This window comes from Sebastes umbrosus, chromosome 11 (genome assembly GCF_015220745.1).
Source record: "Sebastes umbrosus isolate fSebUmb1 chromosome 11, fSebUmb1.pri, whole genome shotgun sequence".
Classification (NCBI taxonomy): Eukaryota; Metazoa; Chordata; class Actinopteri; order Perciformes; family Sebastidae; genus Sebastes; species Sebastes umbrosus.
Window position 1 is genome coordinate 697,991 of NC_051279.1, and position 25,443 is coordinate 723,433.

Genomic DNA, 25,443 nt, shown 5'->3' on the forward strand with positions numbered 1-25,443 from the left:
CATTAAAATAAATATTACTGTGGTAACATTCTTCACATGGTGAAACCACACGAATTCAAGAGCAATCAACCTCCAGCGATGGATGCTGAGTGACATCTATTAACATTTAGGCTTTCTCCCAACACTGCTGAAACGTTGTGAGGCAGAAACTCCAACACTGTCTGGGTTTGTTAAACATCTGTCATGTTGGTATTTAAATCCGATCGGCCACCAGGGGAAGAGGCTGACCGTAAATGTATAAATTCCTGTTCAGAGATGTGTGCACTAAAATGCAACGATGCAGAAAGAAACTGCACACCAAAGTTACTATCACTAAAAGTAATGAGTGTTCAAAGACCTCAGACCTCACACTGCTGGTGAGTTCGGCGCTGCAGCATTTTGTGTCTAATAAAACAGAACAGCTCTGAGAATTGTGATGCAATTTGTCCACCAATAATATACGGGGTACTATACAATCAAAACCCAAGTGAGAACCTTCCCTATTGTTCGATGGTGTTTGAGAGCTGGCAGATGCATTGTAACAGACTGCTTCATTACTGCATTTCAAATTAGGTGCAGATCCAAACAAATCCATTTACTTTCACGACGTCGTAAACAAGATGTGTTGCTGACCATTCCTCAGCAGCAGTAGCTGATGTTCTATCGACCTCCCACTGCTGTAAGCCAGGCTGTGCAGCACGGACATAACTTGTGCATGAAACAAAACCTTCTCTATAGTTTCCTCTTCTTATTCTCCATTGCTAGTATTGAGGCTGTTTGTGTGACTGAACCTCTACTTGACAGTAAGCCAGGTGAAAAATGTCTGTAATGGGCCAAGTGTGGAAAAACAGAAGCTCCTCCAGTGACAGCGAAGAAGAGGGTGCTGTATTTACAGCTCCAATAGAGTTTCCAATTACAGCAGTGTGAACTGTGCTGGGCCTTGCACTAAATAATTACCCTTTGTCGCAGGTACTGCACAGCATGCCAACATACTGCTAGAAGTCAATTGCCACATGATGCAATTCTGAATACATTTATGAAGGAAACAGAAGTGTAAATGTGACCTTGTTAGAAGCTTAATCACTCGCAGGAGAAGTGTACTGAATCTGAATGCTATCATGGTGAAATTAAAAGTCTTGCATCACAAGAAAAGTCTTTGCTGGGGTGCTTAAACGAGCACACGAGAGAGCGGGAGCACATTAAAACAATTTGTCACTTTTTATGGTTCTACTTATTAATGTTTCAATGACGTTTGGTTAGGCAATATTCAAGCTGGCCACAATCTAAATATCAAAAGGCAATGTCATTCATCTTGCAGGCCACAAACTCTGTTAAAGGTCCCATATTGAAAAAAGTGTGATTTCCAGGTCTTTTATATGATAAAGCAGCTTTAAGTGATATATAAATACAGTTAAACTATCAAAACGCTCAATATACGGAGTGTATGTGAATGACATCAGCTGACAGGAAGTAAACATGGACCCAAGCTGTTGCCTAGCAACACAATTCCATTGCAATTCCGTTGAAATGCGCTAAAACGGAGCGTTTCAGACAGACAGGTGAATACAGGTATATTCAGACAGACAGACAGACAGGTGAATACAGGTATATTCAGACAGAGGGTGAATACAGGTATATTCAGACAGACAGGTGAATACAGGTATATTCAGACAGAGGGTGAATACAGGTATATTCAGACAGACAGGTGAATACAGGTATATTCAGACAGAGGGTGAATACAGGTATATTAAGACAGAGGGTGAATACAGGTATATTCAGACGGAGGGTGAATACAGGTATATTCAGACAGACAGGATGAATACAGGTATATTCAGACAGACAGGTGAATACAGGTATATTCAGACAGACAGGTGAATACAGGTATATTAAGACAGAGGGTGAATACAGGTATATTCAGACAGAGGGTGAATACAGGTATATTCAGATGGAGGGTGAATACAGGTATATTCAGACAGACAGGTGACTACAGGTATATTCAGACAGAGGGTGAATACAGGTATATTCAGACAGAGGGTGAATACAGGTATATTCAGACGGAGGGTGAATACAGGTATATTCAGACAGACAGGTGACTACAGGTATATTCAGACAGAGGGTGAATACAGGTATATTCAGACAGAGGGTGAATACAGGTATATTCAGACAGAGGGTGAATACAGGTATATTCAGACAGAGGGTGAATACAGGTATAGTCAGACAGACAGGTGACTACAGGTATATTCAGACGGACAGGATGAGGAAAATAAAGTTTTTTTTAACATTACAGCATGTAAACATGTTTTAGTAGAAACACAAGCATGAACCTGACGGGACCTTTAAGTGCAGACGTAGTGCAGAGCTATGGGATAGGTAGGGCTGCACCGTCATGACCAAAATGATAATCACCATTAATTTGATCAATATTGATTTCACGATTATTCTTTGATTTTAGCGTCAAAATATTCTTATTGCACTTTCACATTAAAATAAACTGCTACATCCCTGTTAATGTACAAATGAGTACATTATATAGTGCAGTTATAGTAATTATAACTACACATTGCAATATTTTTGCTGTATAAATTGCAGTATGAAGAAATACAGGACTACTCACCCTACCTTTGTTAGCTACACTTTAAAGTGAAATGCTTCAATCTGGTGCACTTCGAGAGCAAAATAACAATTTTAAGAGCTAAATAATCAGTTGTATCTCGATCTCCGGCTGGTGGCTGGCTGTTAGTTTAGGAAGTGCTTGATTTGATATGCTGCAGCGTTTTCTATGAGCAGAACGCACATCTTTAACGTCAATATCACAGGAAATCATGTTCATTTAATTGTGGGAAGCCAGAAATTGTGATGGTGATTAATATTGAATTAATTGTGCAGCCCTAGCTGAAGGAAACAAATACCTACAGATACAAAGTAAATATCTCACAGAATTCTCAGTGCCTCTTATATCTCTGGATTATTAGAACCTTGTTCTGGAAACATAGCTGCAGTCACATAACAATGTCACGTGTGGACACACGAGGTTGATTTGACTTCAGGTCTGTGCTTCTGTTCACTAAAGTCTCATGGAGGAGACGAGTGTGTAACCCCGGCCTTTCTCTCTGGTCCCAATGTTAGCTGCTGTGGTCTGTAATTAACAAGCCCTCAGTCTCTCTCTTTCAATACAACTCTTTCCAATGAAACACAGTTTGATGTCAAGCTGGGTAGTCCTTAAAATTAGCCCTCCTTACCCCAGGTCTGGGGCGGGGGGGATCCATGGGGGAGCTAATTATTGGCTGAGCAGAACAGAACACCACAGAATAATCAGCGGCTGCAGAGTACATGCTTGCACAAAAGGTCGATGCCACCCATCAAGACGAATGCAATGCAGTTACACAATGACACTGAAAAGCCTTGACCTGCAACGGTTTCTGAACAAGTGGGACAAATGAAAACTGATGTTTGTCCATTCATCAACAAGTTGAGCAAACTCTTTACTTTGTGTTGCAGCGTTGCCTGTGTAGACAGAGTGTACGGAGGATAAGAGAAAGATGTGCTGCTATGGCAACATGGGATACAGAGGGACACAAAGAGGAGAGAAAACAGATGCAGTGATATAGCAGCATACAGTATATATACTGTATACTGTACAGGGTCATGTGAAGAATTAGTTCTGATGAGCTGAAGCCTATAGGTATTTTCTTTAGTCTCCCACAACCACCAAGATATCTGAAATAAAGAAAAGATGTTTTCTCATCACCACAAGCAAGGTGGATGAAATGATGTAGAAAAAGCTTAGCTTTGCCAAACTGAACCTCCGACCCACGTTCCAAGTCTCAACAGGCTAAATCCTTTCTTAGATTGCACTGTTGTCATCATGGCACGCAATAGCAAGGGAATGAGGATGTCATGGGGTTACATGAAGGGAAGACATCTTTTCTAAGGCTGTCAGTGAGAAGGATTAGGAGGTGACAGGCTCGGCACAGTTGGTGAAAGACTTATTTCGGATTCAGACAGGTCGTGTCTCAGTTTGGGTCACGGGAATGTGGGAATAATTTAAAACCTGAAAACAAAACCTGAACAAGTAACAACTTAAACCACGGGCAGGAAAACGTGCGGCTGCCAAAGAAACACTCTGAAATGAATCTAAAAACAAAAAGAACAGACGACATATAGACAGCATTTTCTCAAGAAGTCCTCAGAATGTGTTTTGGTTTGTTAGACCCAAAGAAGCACTTCGTGACCTACGTAGGTCTTTAACAAAACAGCAGACAAAGAGATCTCCATCATCTGGCATTCACTGCCACTTGTTGCTTTGGCAACGGGAGCATCGGGTGAACGGGTGGAAAATGTCATTAACAAATAAACACCATGGGGCTTTGCTGTCTCCTCAGACACAAGGAGCTGGTGAGTGAGATATCAGACACAAGTCTGCAACTAAATCACACTCCCATTTGAAAGTCTACAAAGAAGACATCCTAAATACCAGATTATGCTCTAATCTCACTTCGGGAGGACGGCCAGACTCACTGGGGAACTTTCATTTTCATTTGAGACGGTAAAAGTACGACAGTTTAAGGCATCAAAGTCAAGATGAACATTCACCAATAAGAGGTCAAAGTTGAATAAAAGGACAGACTTTTTTAACTTTGTCGTGGCGACTATAACCTCTCCAGGACACTTTGTTATTAAAACATATTAAAGCAATCTGACAAACACTTAATCTATAGTTTATTCCAGCTCACTGCAGAAGCCCTTGCTGGTTTACTGGAATATGGTGTGAATTGACAAGAAATACATTTTGTATCCACACCATTCATGGACCTGTTATATTCAACTTTCTTTTTTAAAAAGGTGGGAGAGAACTTGCACACAAGAAAAAGATCGTTTAAAGAACTTCTATTTTATATCCAATGAATACGGTTAAATGCAAATAAAATAGGAACTGCATATCTTACATCTACTGTATGATGAGGTGAAAAGCTAAGTAGTGTAATGGAAAATTACATTGTATGTAATGATGTCTCTTTATGCAACAGTGGAAAGTTACTGTGTGCTCTTCGTCTCATGTAGTGGGAAAGTACTGAGTGTTCATTTTTACTGGGACACTGTTTGAGTTAAACAACTCCTTTTCTCACAGTCCCTGTTGTAGATTTCTATATAGTCACATTGTAATAATCTCCTGCAGTGCACTCTTCTGCAGACTTTGTGTGACTCTGTATAACCAGTGCCTCTTCTTGCAAGAATAAAATACAACAAAGACATTTCATCTGTTTGAGATCCTTATTTCAACGTTCATTAGGACTCATCTCGGAATATTAATTGAATTTCCGTTACAGTACAGAGGAGTGTTCTTCACAGTACACTTTAAAGTACTACATTTTGTGACGAAGAAATTCAAAACACAAGGTCATCCACAGCAGAGATAATATAGTGCAGTTCCCTTCACAGCCAGCAGGGTCTGATATTAGCATCACTTCCTGTCACTGTGGCAGCTACAGGATGGATTGTTTTATCTGCCACTTCTGAAATCTCTGCTCTAAACGAAGGAAAAACATTTTAAATCTGATGTCATTCACTGTTCCATATACTGTACATAAAGTACATTATATTCATGTTAAATTACAGTGTTTGAATTACAGCGTGGCTTCTGGGGAGCCCTATTTTTTGGGTGTGGGAGGGTACTGTATACGGTTCTGGACTTCCTTATTGTTATCTATAGTGGTTATGGTGGTTATGTGTGTTAAAACACAATTCAAGTGATTAGGAAATAAATTATTGTATTTTTATTTAAATATGTCCTTTGATTAAAAAACTCTTATCATCAGTAATTTTTATGATGTATTATGAGCTGTTTAGAGCTGTTGTTAGGAAAGTTAAAGTTAAAGTTAAGTCATAATTCACTCTATTATCTATTTAATATTAACCTACAAAAAACTGGATTTAATCAAGATTCTCACCAAAAACTACATTTTACAAGATTACATTTGAACACATCATGATAAAGTTAGAATTTACCTTCAACCAGTACTCATCTTTAGTGAACAGCACTTTATGCACCATAATATAACTCAATGGAACCTCCGTTAACGTTAGCTGTTAGCTCCGTTATTTAGCTGAGCAGAACTGTGCTGCAAACCAGCTTCTAACAGGTAACGTTACTAACAACAGGTAACGTTACTAACAACAGGTAACGTTACTAACAACAGGTAACGTTACTAACAACAGGTAACGTTTCTAACAACAGGTAACGTTACTAACAACAGGTAACGTTACTAATAACAGGTAACGTTTCTAACAACAGGTAACGTTACTAACAACAGGTAACGTTTCTAACAACAGGTAACGTTACTAACAACAGGTAACGTTACTAACAACATGTAACATTACTAACAACAGGTAACGTTACTAACAACAGGTAACGTTACTAATAACAGGTAACGTTACTAACAACAGGTAACGTTACTAATAACAGGTAACGTTACTAACAACAGGTAACGTTACTAACAACAGGTAACGTTACTAACAACAGGTAACGTTTCTAACAACAGGTAACGTTACTAATAACAGGTAATGTTACTAACAACAGGTAACGTTACTAATAACAGGTAACGTTACTAACAACAGGTAACGTTACTAATAACAGGTAACGTTACTAACAACAGGTAACGTTACTAACAACAAGTAACGTTACTAACAACAGGTAACGTTTCTAACAACAGGTAACGTTACTAACAACAGGTAACGTTACTAACAACAGGTAACGTTACTAACAACAGGTAACGTTACTAATAACAGGTAACGTTACTAATAACAGGTAACTTTACTAACAACAGGTAACGTTTCTAACAATAGGTAACGTTACTAACAACAGGTAACGTTACTAACAACAGGTAACGTTTCTAACAACAGGTAACGTTACTAACAACAGGTAACGTTACTAATAACAGGTAATGTTACTAACAACAGGTAACGTTACTAACAACAGGTAACGTTTCTAACAACAGGTAACGTTTCTAACAACAGGTAACGTTACTAACAACAGGTAACGTTACTAACAACAGGTAACGTTTCTAATAACAGGTAACGTTTCTAATAACAGGTAACGTTACTAACAACAGGTAACGTTACTAACAACAGGTAACGTTACTAATAACAGGTAACGTTACTAATAACAGGTAACTTTACTAACAACAGGTAACGTTTCTAACAATAGGTAACGTTACTAACAACAGGTAACGTTACTAACAACAGGTAACGTTTCTAACAACAGGTAACGTTACTAACAACAGGTAACGTTACTAACAACAGGTAACGTTACTAATAACAGGTAATGTTACTAACAACAGGTAACGTTACTAACAACAGGTAACGTTTCTAACAACAGGTAACGTTTCTAACAACAGGTAACGTTACTAACAACAGGTAACGTTACTAACAACAGGTAACGTTTCTAACAACAGGTAACGTTTCTAACAACAGGTAACGTTACTAACAACAGGTAACGTTACTAACAACAGGTAACGTTACTAACAACAGGTAACGTTACTAACTCTCCTCCTCTTGAGTTCAACACAGATGTGTTGTTCACAGTGAAGCATGATCAGGTATAAATCGGGTGCGTCCCTCAGGTTTAGTAGCACCATGCTTGTGAGTGCTTTTTTTTCCTCTCCGCCACGGCTCCAGTCCCAAACAAACTGAAACACAATACAGTGTGCTTATGCATCACTGTGTATGCGTAACTACCGGAAAGCATCAATACAAAAGAGTCGATAGTCACAGAGGCATGAGATGCCGAGGAATGGGATAACTAGGAAACGGGTTTCAACGACAACCGATCCTCTGTTCCCGTCCGTAGCGTTTTCCCTGCCTGCCCCACTGCCAACCATTTACCTGGATTTGGCGGGTGGCACCAGGTGATTTTACAGACCCTGGTAGCCAGTCAACAACCTTGTTGGTTTTGACCTGTGATGGTGATGGAGGCTGGTGCGTTAGCGGTCATACAGAGTTGGGACCAAATTATTTGCATGAAAATGATGAAAGCCTGTTCAAAAACAAAAACAAGTGCTACGAGTGTGAGTCGAATAGAAGTGTGCGTCTGTATTGGACTCCTCCAGGTCAACCAGAAATGCCAGTAGACGCCAGGTGTCTGACAGATATGGCGCCCCCCCCCCCGCACCTCCTCCCTCCTGTTTATGGATCAAAGCAACACCGGTGGCCGTAGAATGACCGTGTACGCCTGGGAACGGTGTGCCAATGATTGTCTGGACAGATGCAGCCTTTCCTTCCACCTGAACACACTACATCAGCCCTGAAGGTAGCTGTCAGACATTCCCACCATCTGATTAGTGTGTCACGGTAGTGGCGTGCCGTAGAGAGAGAGCGGAGAGAGAGACGGGAATGATGTACCTCTATTTGTCTGACTCACTGTCTCTCCACCTCCATCTGTCTTTCCCTCTGTGTCGCACTCTCTCTTTCTGTCAAACCAGCTCCCTCTCTCACTTTCTCTCTTTCTCGTTGCATGAGGTTGCTCATATTCACGGTGACTTTTCCTTTTCCCGTCCTGCTGGTTCACCGTTTGTTTGCCTCGGCCCACCTTCTTCTCCTCGTTGCTACACTGCTCTTAACCTCTTTGTGTCTCCTGGGATAGAAGAATAAAGAACAAAAACAGACGCCCTCCAGTGTTCTGACTGATCTTACCTAGTAAGCAACAATTAAAGTGAACCACTTCCTTTAGTTGAATGGAAGGAACAGAGTAAAATAAGGCCTGTTACTTACTGAGGTGAATAATGGCCTTCCTGCTAGCCGCCTCCTCAAAACAACGGAAAAACCATCAGGGGATGATTAATAGACTTATTTTGCACTGACATGTCCTAACTCATTACAGCAGCCCCAGACACTGACATTTCGTTTTAATAACTGCGGTAACAAAGGTCAAATCATCCTATCAATTAATTCATCCTTGGCTCTTCTCTGTCTAATAAGAGGGTAGAATGAAAATCTTGAATTGCAACGGTAAATGTAAGATGAAGAGCGCCCGGTGTGTGGTCAGAAAGTGAATATCCTTCTCTCCGTGCATACTGAGCCACTCCACTTGTTTTGCACAGAATCACATTGTCATTTTCTACAGTATCCTGCATCTTTAAGTAATTACCCTGACGTGAATAGGCAGCGTGTCAAATGCAAAAAACAAAACTGGGATAAATACGAGCTCATTTCAACTCAAATTGCAATTAGTTCACAGGTGTGCAGACAAAAGGGTAATTAATCCTCTTCTCCGTGCACGTGCATGCCATGTGCATTGTGGTTCTGGTATATTTGTGTGAAGAGAAGAAGACAGACTAAAGATTGGATTCAGGTTATCCAGGTTGGAGGTGACAAAGTAGGAGCGGATAAATAACGAAGCGCTGCTCAGCCATTAATCTGCTTTTATGTCACGAGAACCTCAAGCTACTCTCAGTGATTTTTATCAAGTCATAATGAGTCACGAAGTTACCTCACCCATCATGACTAATGATTTGCTTGTGACTGAAGATAGATATGGTGTCAAAATGCCTTACAAGTCACATTATTCTTTTCCATGCATGCAATATTCATTTATATTCTTCATCCTCTCACCGTAATAAACCTCTGCATGGATTGGTTGTTCCCGATTCTGTTCTCTACATGGCGACAAACTTCTTCCTTTAGTATCTGATTTGACACGAGCCAGCTGCACATGTTTTCTGCACTGCACATTTCTACACTGTTCTCTATGTTAAAATCAACATTATAAAACTGATAGCATTACAATAGTGTCCAGTGCCACACAAATATGTCAGATTTTGTTGTGAATTTGTATTTATTGGGTGTGCTTATAGGTGGATAAGTGGTTGGAAGAGATGGACAGAAGAGGAGGAGGAAGATAAAAAAAGAAAGGGGACATTAGAAACCAGTGCTATGATTCATGCATGTAATGACACCTATGCTGGCCACTCCACCGTGAAGTACAACGGAGGGTTGTAGACTGAGTGCAAAAATCACATGAAGAAAACATTTTTGTGCAATTAATGAAGTTTTATCAAATATTGCCGTTTTCATACAGCTTTTCTAAAAGATACTTCAAAATGCATATAAAAATATCTGAATGGAAACACGGCTAATGATTCTGTAGATGCTTTTACAATTTTAGCAGCACACTTAATAACTTTAAAATTATTAACTTAAAAGAGGTTTGTTTTGGATGACGAGCTTTCACTTGTTAAAAACACAAGTTCAAAATTCACTTATCCAAACTAAATGTGCAAAGTACTCTATAATTGACTTGAATTCTGTGGACTTGATTGCTTCAGTGGGATTTGGTAACTTGCTGATGGCAAAGGAGATTTTGTCCCATATTATGACTCTAAATATATGACATGTACGAGAGCCTTCAGTGGTCCTGGAGAAAATCTTTTATTGAATGTTTTAAATTTGAATTGATCAAGAATTAGGCTGTGGTTACACTCATCTTTAATCATTTAATAATAAGTTAATTGAAAGCTCCAGTTGGAAACTAAGCTGTGTACGTTTCTACATTTGACATTTGTGTTCAGATCTGAGAGCAGACCTCCACACAGTGTGAGTGGCATACTTTGAAAGCAAAGCTGAAAGAGAAGGATAATTACTAGTCCTACCTAGTTAATGACCTTTCTGCTCAACATGTGGCTGCTTAAAACAACAATACAATTAGAGTACTCTGACTAGAAGAACTGCTTAAGGAGGACGATCAGAAAAAAGATGTTGATGCTTTTGACAGTCAAGAGGACAAAAACTACAAATTCTCAGAATTGACCCTTCGCTAAGCCCCGCCCCAAACCAGCCTGAAAACAAAGGAAACGATTGGATGAGAGTCGATGGAGCACAGCCGGATAGTTGTCAGACCCTGGTCGAAGCTGGCCGATGCTACAATATGATTGGCCAGTCTGCGTTCGAGAGGCGGGACTTAGTAAAGGGTCAATATGTGAACTACTGCAGACACCAAATACAATAACTCACGCAGAATATTTAAGATTGGAGGCATGTAAGAATCTGCACATTTCCACCAATGTTGACAAAAAGAGCTATAGAACTCAATAGGATAAGATTACATCATAATGTAAAACAATATTAGAATATTAAAATATACTAGCAGGTCCACAATTCACCAGAGTCAAGGTTCAAATTCACTTCAAATACCCAGAAAGACCCCATTTGACCAGTTTGTTTTCGATGCATGGTTACAGTGTTTAGTTCGGTGTTTAGTTCAGGGTTTAGTTCAGGGCCTTGATGTTGGGATCGCTTCTTTACAAGCTGCAGCAAGTAGACACTGCTCTATAGCCAAATAACAAATCGAACAAATCAAAAACTAAGCCTTTATCAACATAGCATTCAATATGCACTTGTCATAGTAATTGTATAATGCCAGCAGCAAAGAGATCACCTTAATGAGGTCATTCTTTGTGCAGGGCAACACTGGAATAAAAGGCTGTAATACACTATACACTATATACTAACCTACCTCCTTTCCTCTACCACCCTCAGCACAATAATGAGTGCTTCAACCAGCCATTCTCAGGCACGAGGGATGATCCGTAATGTAAGAGCAGCACCGAGTGAGAGGGAATGAGAACAAACTTCACAGAGCAAAGAGAATACATAGATCAATGGGGAGACGCACTAATCAGGTCCATCACGGGGATGTCGATTCTTTTTCATGTTAAAAATTCATTGTCGCTTTTGTCGTGTTCCCTTCTGAATGTCTGCCTTAATTAATTAAAAGCATTAATAAATTAAAGGTCTCTTTAATCTCTATCAAGGTTTCTATTTATAATTACCCTAGAAGGGGAAAAGAAAAGGGTCGCCTGTCATTGTGTTCACCTTCTTATTTATTCCAGCTGACGATCCACCTGAGCGAACAACACATCAACATACATCCAGAGACGGGAGGGAAAAACAGGAAGATAAACTTCAGGTGTTGCCGTATGGAAATCAGCATCTTTCAGAACAAGTTGCAGAGAGAGAGGGTGGGAAAGTTTGTGCTGCATCTTTCTTGACAAAGTTAAACAGAAGGTATGAAGACGGAAGGTAAGGAAGCTGGGTTTTTTGAGTGAGTTTTGTTTTGGAGAGGATTAATTGTGTAAGAGCAGCGTTCCTCTAGCGTACATTCAGGGCCCCAGAGGCACAGCAAACACTGCGTCATGGAATTATCATTTTCTGGCGCAACACAACATAGTGCACATTGTGAGGAAATCCACCACTTGGAGAAAAACTAAAGTGTGACTACAACACAAAGAAGGACGTTGCTATTTAGAGGTTCGGGTCGGATCAGCAGAAAACCCATCAGAATTTCAGCCATTTGCTTTTGTCTTGTCTCCTAGCAAGAATTAGTTGTGCTGTTCCTCCTCCTCTCTGAATGGCAGGATTAGTTCCATGTACATTTCAAAAGTCGCAGCAAAATATTATCTCTGGTTTCTTATTTTGCAAACCATTAACCCTTTATTTGACACAGCTAATCAGCAACGGCTCTTACAAGCTAGTTGACAAGACACCAAGTGTCCACTTTAGTAGGGACACCTGTGCAATCTAAAGCAATCCAATACGACTGTCCTCCCATAAAGTCTACTTTAACGATGCTGTAATGACTCTGTCAGAGGTATTAATTAAAATACAAGTTTGAGCATTTAACTCAAAGTTAAGAGCAATATATGGAGAGGTATTTCTAATATTCTGGCCTCCTCATGTCTGCAGATGGAAAGGACTAAAAATAGAAACGCCGATCAAAACACAGTCAAATACACCCGCACCTTTAACTATGACCTCAATAATGAACATATCATTTAATTACAGTTCCGACAATGTCACCAAGAACTGAACATTATGAGCTTCGTAAAGTTTAGGGATGCACCGACTGCTAAACTCTGGTCCGATACCGGTTTAAATAATTATTTGGCCGATGCCAATATCTTTGTTTATTTTGTTTTTGCTGTTATTTATTCCCCTTCTGTGACGGGAAACATGAAGAGACATCTTCATTATGCAAAAATAACATCAGCATTTCATTACACGGCACAAATTCTATCAGACAACTATATGAAACAACTTTAAATAAAACCTTCTTTCACATTAAATCACTGCTTCAAAAGCCTGTTCAGCTGCTACAGCCTACAATTACCTCCTCAATAAAAAAAACAATGTTTCAGTGCTAATGTTTGTTTTATTAAACACATATTAAATGTATATGTAAAAGCGATTATAAACATAAGCAGTGTTTCTCACACAGACTTTAGTTGGGCGGGCCGCCCATATATCATCAGCAGCTGAAGTATATTTGGCGACCCATTTTAGGATTTTTAATTTAATTTTTGTATCCGTCCGAGAGAACGAGGACTTCCGTGATCAATTATCTAGTGAGCTAGTAGTGGCAGGGGAGCGGATGGAGACGGAGAGCTCGGTTCTGCTGCTGCAGCCGGCTGTCTGAGCTGGACGAACCGACGGCGGAACCACGACGTGCTGCTGTGACCTGCTCACCTGGGACTGGATCTGTAACGTACTGGGTGCTGTGTTACCCCTCAATGGACTGACAGGCTTCCAGTGAAACATTACACACACACACGACGTGCGTCCCCATGCAGACCGCAGAGATTGCTTTACTGCTTAATTTGTCTTTGAACATAACGTTTCATGTTTTCTTTTAAAACAGTAAATTGACTCAAATCCATGATAATGATTTATTTCCATGGTCTAACACGGTCACACAATAACAGTGAAAACTAGAGACCATCCCGTGATATGATCAAACCAGCCGCGACGCCAAACCAGGCCGGGGGTGTAAAGCTACACACTAAAATATACTTCTGAGAACATCTGAGGAGAGAGATAGGAGTTACCGTTACAGAATCTTGATTCATATTTGATCAGTGCTGCCTAGTTTGACAGTTTAATCAGAATTCACAATTCACTGATTTCTTCACAGATTATCTCTCTCATACATACCGTCAGGACGATATATATATACCGTCAGGACGATATCGGGACAGTTTGAGCAAATAGGACTCAAAGTTATTTTCATTACAGTTACCAACTGTAGCTCTGAGCTGGAACTTTAACATTTGCATATTTATTTTTCTAGTCTGATTATAAATCATTAGTAGATCCTGCACATGACAATCATACATTCTCCTCAACACGCTGACTGTAGACCGCAGACGAACCGACGTCTCAGTAAACAAACAGCTCAGTGCTCCGGGGGGGATAAATGGCCATGAATTGCATACTTAATGTCTTTACAATTACATTTTAGCCAAAATCTTTATAATACTGTTTACTAACTAAAGTATATCCAGCTCACACAGCATTGCACACTTCACTAGCGCATGTTTTGTTCTGCCTTTAGCCATCATCACTGACCACCGGCATTACGGGGACAAACAAGTGAAACAGGAGATAATGAGCAGAACACGATTACAGTTATCACCTTCTATATATGGCTTTCCACTGAAGTAAGGATGTTAATAATTAACCATTAACACGCAATAAGAATTCCAATTAACGCTATCAGTTAAACAGTTAAGAGAAATATTTAAAAGAAAAATGAAAAGCTGAAAAGAACAGCTGATCCACCTGGAAGGTCAGCCCACCTTCAGTGAGCCTGGGTTGTTGCTAACACCGCGGCTAACCCCCTTCACCTTAATCAGCAGGTGGCTGGCGGACACGACACGTGAACTGGTCTTATGAGTTGAAGCATTTATTCACTGACAAACTGTCCACACACTGCACTGCTACGTTCACAAGTGTAACGTTACTGCTGACTTCATATTCATTGTCACACGCTCTCTCTCTCAACAGGCTTATTGAGGATGTGGCAGTATGTGACCACGACGATGCACGCATCATCACGTCACGGCTGCTTCGGTATCTCTCCCTGACGGGTGAACTGGGAACTCAGTCGCCTGTTTTGTGCTCATCCACTGCAGCTAGCGGTAACTGATGTATGTAACCTGTTTGTGCATCGGTTATCGTTGCAGCTGGGCGGTTTGTTAAGGACTACAACCACAGCACCCCTCCGAGCAAGACAACCTCGTCTAGTTAGCTACCAACATGCTGTGCCTGTCTCTAGCTAGACGCGGGATGACTGAGACAACATGCGCTGAAATCCTGTCCTAGGTCTTTCTGTTCCAAGGGACAGCATCTGCAGAAAATAGCCTATAATTACTGGAAAATGAAAGAAGTCAGAAAGTTATGACTCAGTCTTATAAGTGTCTATTGTTAATGTAAAAGAGATTCAGAAAGTGACAGCAGGTTTATTTATATTGCAAATGTTGAAATTCTATACTTGATTTATATTATCAGTTACTGTTTACCGTGATGACGCAGCAACCTTGTGGTTTCCCGACGCGCCATCGCGATCGATCTGCGCATTACTAAGCAAGTTGCAGTATTTTTTCTATCACGTTACATAGCCTCCACAATAACATCATTTCTTTTGTTTAGATGGCCGTTGTTCCCCTTTAACCCGGTTAGTCTCACGTGGCCAGCCTTCGGTTCTTCATGCAATGAGATCTGGCCACGTGAGAGACTAGCGCACCTGAGTTGAATGAAAAGACGCCGGGAGCTGCTCCACTGAAGGCACCGCCAGGCCTGAAGGCAGACGCCTGGTTGCATCTCAGATTTAAAACAACTATGAAGACAGAGAAGAGCTGAACAGAAGCAGAGCCATATGCAAGATGTGCAAAACTGAGGTGAAACATTGTGGAAATACCAGAAATCTCCAAACATTAACAATAACATTAAGTTAACATTCATATTTTTAATAATGCACAGCAGCATTAGTTCTCTGAGAATCGCTTTCATATTCAAGCAAAACTAGTTTTGTAACGGAAATATCTCTAATCGAATCAAATATCAATCAAACTGGGACCTTGTGAATCAGAATCAAATCGATTTGATAAATCAGTGGTGATACCCAGCCATGATCATATTCTCCCATCTATGGAAAATGTCTTAATTAATTCTAGATTCTATAAGGTCATTTGGGGTGAAGTCATTTAATAAAGATATGAAGAGCGTTTTGGTGTGCAGACTTCACCTCAGCCTTCAGCTGTTTTGACAGTGGGTCCGTTCTGCATCGTGAACTTTGGTGAATAGCTGCAGTTTGGGCCAACGTCATATCCCAACACACCAAATCAAGGTAAGCAATGCTCTTCTCTCCTGTCAGATTAGGGATAATACCAAAGTTGAACACTGACCCTACACTACGAGACAACCGCTGGAAGCTAACAGACAGACACTCGTATTTTCAAACATGTCTTGAACAATAATAATAATAATAATAATAATAATAATAATAATAATAAACTGGCCCCACATCTGAAAACTTGTTTGAAATCCACGGCTACTCCTTCCATTCACATACCACCACAACAACAACTAAATTAAAGTCATATTAACTTTAGTCATATCTCAAGACATGGTTCAAAACTTTAAAACAAGACTTACTTTAGGATACCTTCCAAATCATAATCAGGCTGCCATTGTCAACATCTAACGTGGATATGAGGATAAGCCAATAACGTTTTTTTACCACCACAGAGTCAATTGTTTTTTATAGTGTATGTGCATCTAACAGTTCTTTGACATGAAGAATTACACCTTCTCTAGTTTTAGGATAAATGTAGAGTTGGTGAGAAAAGGAACAAGACAAGAATAACGTCACCTGAAAGATGACATCTGATGAGGAAGCATGTCAGCAGTCTGGCTGCTGCTTACCGTCACTAATCTAAACCAAAGCAGACAATCACACAAACTGATGCTACAACTCTTCTGATAGACCTGCCAGTCTAACGCTCACACATCAGCGCAGGTACTTTTATCTGCAGTATTTACACCTTTGCACTTAATACGTTTATTTCTTCTCAAGCACAGCTGTCTAAAACGGACCTGCAACTTCAACTGAGCATCAAAATGTTGAGTTCAACCATAGTAAGTGAACCGAGGCAGCTCAGCAGAGATAAATACTGACAGTTTAACCAGCCTGCTGTAGAAAGGGCAGCACATACAGACGTACACACAATGTCCTTAATGCAGCCTCATGAAACCCTATTACCTGAATTACACTATACTCCATAGACATCTATACCTCTACAGGTGACTCCATAGACATCTACAGTATATCTCTACAGGTGACTGCATAGACATCTATACCTCTACAGGTGACTCCATAGACATCTATACCTCTACAGGTGGCTCCATAGACATCTATACGTCTACAGGTGACTCCATAGACATCTATACCTCTACAGGTGACTCCATAGACATCTATACGTCTACAGGTGACTCCATAGACATGCCAGTTTATTGCACAGCTGAATTATTGTACTGTTAAGTCAGTATTGAAGATATAATAAATGATGGGGTTACAACTGCTGATAAAATAATAAATATATGCTGTATATATGTATAAATATAACAACACTTTGCAATCAAATGAACATGTCTACCGTTTTTTAGACTAGACACAAGTATAATTGATCCTAAATACAATCTATTTACTTTAAGTTGATAATGTCTGTATGACAGTAAAGTAGAATAAATTAAATGTCTATCTTAGTATGAGCAGTTTACAGTATATGTTTGTACCGGAACTGACATCGGATCGTGTTCCTTGAGGAACACTAAACGGCGTTGTAGTCGTCAGTAAGGGCGGCTGGTTAAGTCAGCACCGATGTAGACTCGCTGTTGGAGGGTTTTATAACCCACTTACACTCCCTGCTGATTGGTTTGGGACGGCTCTTAATACGGCGGACCCTCCACGTGAACGGAGTGGAAGTGTGTAGGGAGAGGGTGTGATGGTGGGGGGGTTTGGAACTGGGCCTACGAGTACATTAACACCGTGAAGTACTACGGGGACTTCACGGTGTTAATGTCTTAATGGAGGGGCAGTGGTGGAAGAGGTACTGAGATCTTTTACTTAAGTAAAAGCAGCAATACAACAACGTAAAGATACTCCTCCATTACAAGTTACATTCCTGCATTCGAATCTTACTTAAACAGCCTAAAAGTACAGAAGTATTGGCAGCAAAAATGTACTTAAGAGTTTTAAAGTAAATGTTTTCATCATGCAAACTGACTCCATTTAGAGAGTTATATTCTCCAGACATTACTGTAATATTAATACTGACTGTTAATACTGTAAGCAGCATTTTAAAGTTGTCAACATGAAGCTTATCTTAACAATTTAGCAATCTCTATGACAATGCTATTTTATAGTTAATCAAATGTTTTGAATATAGCACACTGATCTGAAGAGTAACTAGTAACTAAAGCTGTGAAATAAATGTAGTGGAGTAGAAGTACAAAGTAGCATACAATGGAAATACTCAAGTACAAGTACCTCTTGAGTAAAGTTACTATGGAGGAGTTATTTCTCCTTTGCTCACTCTTATCTAACACTTTAAAACTCTAACTATCGATGCCTTTGGAGGCTGATACTAATAAATAGATAGACAGCTTTGAAACACATACTGTATAAACACTGACTGCATAAATACTGTTCCATGGATTAATGATGATTTATCAAAACTGCACTAAGGTTTGACAGTGTCACTGAATTTTAGAGTTATTATTGGCACTGAAGTAAAAACTCTGGCACTGTGACAACACTAGTTATGGGGCTACTTAACAGCCAATAAATGCAGGCCTATCAGCATGTGAAGCAACGTCAACAGCATGTGTGATCACTGAACACATAACTTGTTGACGTTGTGCCATTTTACTGCCATTAAACTCAAATTACTGGCATTAAAATGCCCTCTGTTTATAACACACACATTTGAGCCAATGTGTTAACGTGGTAATAATGAATATTTTGGTTTGGCTCAGTTTAAGGTAACGTCCAGAGGTCAGCAACCTGCGTCTCTTCAGCTCCTCTCCAGTGGATCCCTGTGGATTTATAAACATGGAAATGAATAACTGTTTTTTTGTTTACGTTTTCATTTTTATTGATCATTGTTGTAGGTCTATGGTACGATGGAGTATTAGGGCAACATTGAGGAAAAAAGGATATCTGAGATTTAGAGAATAAAGTCATAATATTACGAGAATAAAGTTGTTAGAGTTGTGAATATACAGGGTGGACCCAAACGCAGAGTTCGCCAGGCAGAAAAGTAGATTTAAATAAAAGCGAGCTTTAATAAATGCAGCTGAAGAGTACAAACAACAAAAACCAACAAGCATCAAAAAACAAAAATGCAGGGAGGGGAACAAAGTACAAAAGAACAAATCCAACAAACAACAAAAACCAAACTGAGAACAAAACCAAAAATTACCAACCAGGGGACACAAGGAACACGAGGACCAGGGCAGGAGTGACGAGCAAAACGGGGGACTAGGTAGACAGGGCTGGAGCAACAAACGAACCGACAAAGACAGAGGGGAATACACCGGCTTAAATACAAGAGGGTGATTAGACACAGGTGGAACAAATCAGGGCGGGGCAGACAATCAACAAAGGTGGGAAAACAAACAAAGGTAGGAAGTAAAACCTGACAAGACACATGAGGAGTGAATTACAAAATAAAACAGGAAACACTGGCATGAAAGAATATAACAGAAACCAAAATCACATCAACACAACCAACAAACCTAACGGAGGAACACAAGACAATCCTAACCTACAATAAACAGAAAAAAGTTCAATGCTCTGGCACAGCCAGACCATGACAAAAGTCATAATATTACAAGAATAAAGTCATAGGTTTATGAGAAAAGGTCGTTATATTATAAAGTAGTAACTTTACGTGTTATTTTCTTTTTTTCTCGTAAAGTTACGACTTTATTTTCATAATATTACGACTTTTTTTTCTCGTAATATTCTGACTTTATTGTGTAAATCTCAGATGTTGTTTCCCTCAATGTGGCCCTAATACTCCGTAGTACATTGTCTCTTTGGCCCTCACTGCATTAGACTAATATACTATATACTGAGACTATAAACTGAGTTACCTTCATCACAATGATCACATGTTTTGCGGCTCCAGACAGATTCTTTTTTTTGTTCCCTAAAATGTCTCTTTTGATAGTAAAGGTTGCTGAACCCTGGTATCGGGTTACGCTACTTGTGCAAGAATGATTTCACTATAGAGAAAAAGACTTTACCTTTACGTTACCGTAGACATTCTTCTGCAGAAAACAATATGGACGCAAAGTCATAGCAATGTCAGGAGTTGCTCTATAATTGCTCACAGGCTTGAGTTATTATATTGAAAGGCTTTTTAAACCATATTTGCGGCAAGTGTAATATATGTGAGATCATTAATTGATGTGGAGTCAACCAGCATGGTGACAAACCTTTCATAAGCCTGACCTTGAAAACAGCATTATGCAACATAATCTTTTAAGTATCTAAAGTGATTCAGCTGCTAAAGTATCAACAATGATTCAGCTCCTGAATTATTCCCCTTCATTGCCACTCTTTGCTATACATCCTCCGTCGTATTAGCATGTGACCCGGGTCTGCTTCCACAGAAGTTGAGCCACACAAATGAGCCAGGAGAACTCATTTTGGGGACTGTCTTTTTGAGTGTTTCACAGAGAAACGCAGGACCTCACACTCACCTCTGATGGAGCATGCTTGTGAATACAAGTGGATAATCAGACACTGAGATGTCCTTTTTTAAAAAGAAGAAGAAGAAGGAGCTTTCGACAGGTTTAAAAGCTGATGTGTGTATCAGCTCAGAGGAGAGATAATCTTCTAATAGTACACAGCACACTTATCTATAAAGAGTGGGCTTATTTTCAGCAATTTGGTTTGACAAGGAGAATGTGAAACCTTTGTGGTGGTTTCCTTTGAAATCAAAGCACAAAATGATTATTTAAAGCTTCATTTTTTGGAAAGTAGGAAATAGAACATCCCAGGAATGCTGCGGTTCACATTCTTTCTGAATCAGACATAGAATATGTCCTTTTTTTTTTTTTTTATGGCCGAACAACAAAATATTTCTATATAAAGGATTTTTTTTTCTCACAAGGATTGGCTCACCGCCTGCTGGTTAAACCAATTCTGCAAGGTTTGATTGAGCTCATGTTGGTGATTTAAGTGTGTTTAATAAAAAGCATCAGAATTATTTATGAATCAAAAACCTTCAAGAACCTTCAAGAATGGTTTCCTCTGAATCTGCATCTTATGTCCATCCCTAATGATATCTTACATATCACCCTGGATATCCATTTGTCTTTATTAAATTAAATTATCCAAGAGTACGCAGCTGCATGGTGTGAATTTACCATCCCGTAAAATCAAACAGTGAGAGACAAATAATAGTGTTAGAGCCAGATACTGAGGAGGCGGGGGGGGATTTAAAAAGAAACATAGAAGAACCTTCCCACACAACATGGATGTGAGGCTTCTGTGAGAATGCAGAAAGTAAAGCAAGTAAACACTAGTTTGTCTGTTCAGGGACTGAAGTAAACAAGAGGAAATGTTTGTGTTTGATTCTCCTGTTTTTCTCTCCACCTCCGTCTCCTCCAGTGAAGCATCTGAATAAAGGACGGTGGCCACTGAGCTGACCCACGCATCACTGGAGCTAACACAGCTCCAGCTCATTCAGAAAGAAAAGCAGGGATTCTTCTTACAGCTTTCAGGTTGATGGGTGTCTTTGCTATGGAACCCAAACACAAGACTACTTAAAGCGTGTTACATATAAGATTCTGTACTTTGTGTTTGAACAGAATCATGTATATAAACTAGGAAAAAAAAGTTTGGAAATTAATGTTTGGTGGATTATTTCTCTGTTGTTCCAATGCTAATGGTCATTGTATTTCACATGGTTGGAAAGCCTGTTTATTTACCTTCACAATGATGTCCAACTTGTAAGGATCATGCATTTGTGGGATGAGCAGCACAGCTGATGATGTGGGGAGCGCCCAAGTGAAATTAGCCAAAATTCTCTGCCGATGCTAAACAGTGTATTCTCCTGCTATGCTGATTGTTGAACCGATGGAGTAACAGCTTTTGGTGGGGGCAGTGTCATGGTGTCGGGGGGGGGCATCTCCCTCACTGGCAAAACAAGGCTTGTCATCATTGAAGGCCATCTCAATGCAGGGAGATATCAGGATGAAATCCTGCAGCCAGTGGTGATCCCATATCTCCACAATCTGGCACCTAACTTCATCCTCCAAGAAACAACGCCCCCCCCCCACAGAGCCAGGGTTATCACAGACTACCTCCACAATGTGGGAGTAGAGAGAATGGAACGGCCTGCCAAGAGTCCACACCTCAACCCAACTCAACATGTGGGATCAGCTTGGGCGTGCTGTACGTGTTAGAGTGACCAACACAACCACGCTGGCTGACCTGCAACCAATCCTGGTTGAGGAATGGAACGCCATCCCACAGCAACGTGTGACCAGGTTGATGACCAGCATGAGGAGGAGGTGCCAGGCTGTTGTGGCTGCGTATGGATCTTCCACCTCTACTGAGGCTCCTGACGGTGGATTCAATTAATCAATATGTTCCTTGTTACTGATAGAGAGTTCAATCATCCACCAAACAACTCAAAACAAGAGTCAACATCAGCAGGAGAATACACTGTTTACCATCGGCACTAGGCGCTACCCACATCATCAGCTGTGCTGCTCATCCCACAAATGCATGATCCTTACAGGTTGGACATCATTGTGAAGGTAAATAAACAGGCTTTCCAACCATGTGAAATACAATGACCATTAGCATTAGAACAACAGAGAAATAATCCACCAAACACTAATTTCCAAACTTTATTTCCGAGTTTCTATGACTGTCCAGAGTTTCAAACATTCTACATGCATTTATAAATAAATATTGTTATGTTTAAAGTCTGTTTGGTTTAATGTAATAGAAATATATTTTCAAGTTGGTTGAAATGAGCTTTTCACATGTAAAATCCAAATCAGAACCTTCTACAGTTTTGTGAGTGCATTTCAATTCTGCACGTCAGAAAATAGTGGAAACAGTCCAATCCCCACTGCTGCCTGACTCGCCTGACAAGAGTCTTTGTCATGTGTACATTAAAGATGAACCTCCCATTGAAGGCTTCCCTCCCTCCTACTCCCCGTCCCCTGCCTGCCAGCCTTTAAACACTTCAAGGTGCACGGCTCCAGGGCCGCTTTCTTACCTCGTCCTGAAGTTAGCCGGGTGCGGATGCCCGTCATACAAAGATAAAAAGTCATATTCCTCCTCCACAGCAAAAGATTGAAAAACTATATGAATCCTGCTGCCCTCCTCGGCAACAATCACCCAGGTACAGTTCGCTCCGTTTGGATATCCGTATGGAAAGCCGGGGCTTTCTATCGTCCCGTTCCTCCCTTTTAAAGTGCCTCCGCAGGTATGGATAAAACCTGGAAGAGAGAGGAGAACACAGTCATTATCAAACTCACAGTGAGTGTGTGTGACTCAGTTGAAGAGATAACTAAATAAAATGCTCTTCAACACATGGAACAAAGGGAGGAAATTGTACAGAAAGAGTACTTAATTTTTCCTGGCGTTCACGCATCCAAGCAGCTAAAAAAACGATAAACAAACAGACTGGCTTTAAAACTTTTAGGCCCGTACAGATGCTATTCCAAGTATCATTTTTATTGTAACAACTGTGTTCATGCTGTCCAGGTGCAATATTTCTTCAACTGAGAACAAACTGTTGGTAAAATCCACATTGTACTCAGCTGGCAGAAGCTGTGAGGAAAAACCTGGTAAGCGTCTGAATAAGAGCCACGTTTTACGCTTCCATTTATGTTTTCAGGTCCTCTTCAAATTACAGACAGAATAGGCTGTAACAAATACCGCTGTCATTATGGAAGAGGAATGCATAATTGAGGGCTGTTTTTCGATGTTGTATCGAACAAAAAGCCAGTGATGTATCATTACTGCCCACTTCTTCTCTCCAGTGGGTCAGAGAGCCTCAGAGACAAGCAGCAAGCAAGGTCTTCCAATTTGGTGCCACAAGCCCTTAACACTGTGTTTCACAGCCCACACAACATACTGTATATCTCTCTGCACCTTCGCTGCACTGGCACTGCTCAAAATCAATACCCTTGACATATTAGGTTAAGCATTATACTATCATTCTCAAACTACAAGTATCTGATTGCTCGGCTAACCTTTGTGCTGTTAATGTAAATGAACAACGGCAGCTAAGGAACTCCAACTGAAACACATACAAATATAATCTGTCTCGCTCATGCACAGACGTTTACAGCACCCTGCTTTCTCTCACAATCACACCTATTCTTCCACATCCAGGATTATACTCGCTCCCACACTTAACACAAACAATGCATGAGCACGCTCCCGTGCACACTGTCACACTGTCTGCCATTTTATTTGAGGCTATCTTGCACGTTGTCTAATGAAATGCAAACTTAATTAAGATGCATGGTTTACCCCCCCACAATTTACTCCCAGTGTAATTAGCTTTTCACACTCGGTAGGTAAAGGATGTTTTCCATAGTGTCGGCCATACAGTGCACACACACAGTATGTGGGAAGAAACCCACAGATGACTTGGCAGCTATGCATCTGAAACAGATGAAAAACAGTAGTGATTTGTCCTGATGAGATGCACGCCTTCTTATAAATTGATGTGAGCAAACAAAATGTTAAACTCTTGAGACAAACTGACAATTAATTTCCCTCTTGTCAGGCTGTTACATTAGTTCTGGACAAAGCCTCGCAGCTGTTTGTATTTCACACACACAAAAAACAACTCTGTTATCACAAATATGATAATTCTCTGGAACATTTCCCCTTCAATCTTTACATCTTGCAATACCTTCAGGATATTATCCTCACAGGTCAGGTACTCGGTCCTGACCCCGAGTCCCTGACAGTACAGTGTATCTCCAGATAGCTGACCCATTCATTCCTCCTGTATCCACTGATCAAGTGGCCTGACCTTCTTATAGATCCACTTATGGATATATACATATATCATGCCCATACAGGTTTATGATGTTGTGTCTGGTGATGAGCTGCTGCTTTAAATGCAGTTGGGGGGGGGGAATATCGCCATGGTTTGTCGCATGTCTAAGTTGCAATTCTTCCCGCCACCATTGAGCAAACAGGGTACTCATGGCACATTTTGCAGCATTGCTGCGCCGCCTACAGGGTCAACAGGATCCAACCTGTGACGCCGTGCATTATTGCTGCTTTCAAGTGCACTCAGGAATATCAGATTTACCAGGACAGCCCTCTTCACTGATCCAACAGAGTTGTTGGTATGACTGTAGAAGCGTGTTTGACCAACAGCTACTGATGTTTGTCATTGCTTGGTGGTCTTGTACATAGAGGCTTTTGTTTCTATTTTCACTGATCATCTGCCAGAAGTTGTCCCACATTCTTGAATTTAATGAAGTGAAATAGAGCCTGTAGATGTCTCATCCACACTGCCTTCATTTTCACAAAGCTGTCACCAGAAGAGCCACCGACAGATTCTCCTACAGCGGCGA

General features: G+C 40.3%; 1 protein-coding gene and 1 long non-coding RNA gene across 4 annotated transcripts in view; one reads left to right on the plus strand and one right to left on the minus strand.

The window, feature by feature from the left end:
* LOC119496811 (CUB and sushi domain-containing protein 3-like) overlaps positions 1 to 25,443 on the minus strand; it is a 303,171-nt gene that overhangs the window by 260,380 nt on the left and 17,348 nt on the right. For all 3 annotated transcript variants that reach the window (XM_037784390.1, XM_037784391.1, XM_037784389.1), the window contains exon 2: positions 23,115 to 23,337. In XM_037784390.1, coding sequence (XP_037640318.1) covers positions 23,115 to 23,337 — 223 coding nt within the window. The remainder of the gene's footprint in view (positions 1 to 23,114; positions 23,338 to 25,443) is intronic.
* Positions 13,515 to 25,443, plus strand: part of LOC119496826 — a 13,757-nt gene continuing 1,828 nt past the window's right edge. Inside the window, exons 1-2 of the long non-coding RNA XR_005208823.1 lie at positions 13,515 to 13,527; positions 24,538 to 24,543. This is a non-coding gene — a long non-coding RNA (uncharacterized LOC119496826). The remainder of the gene's footprint in view (positions 13,528 to 24,537; positions 24,544 to 25,443) is intronic.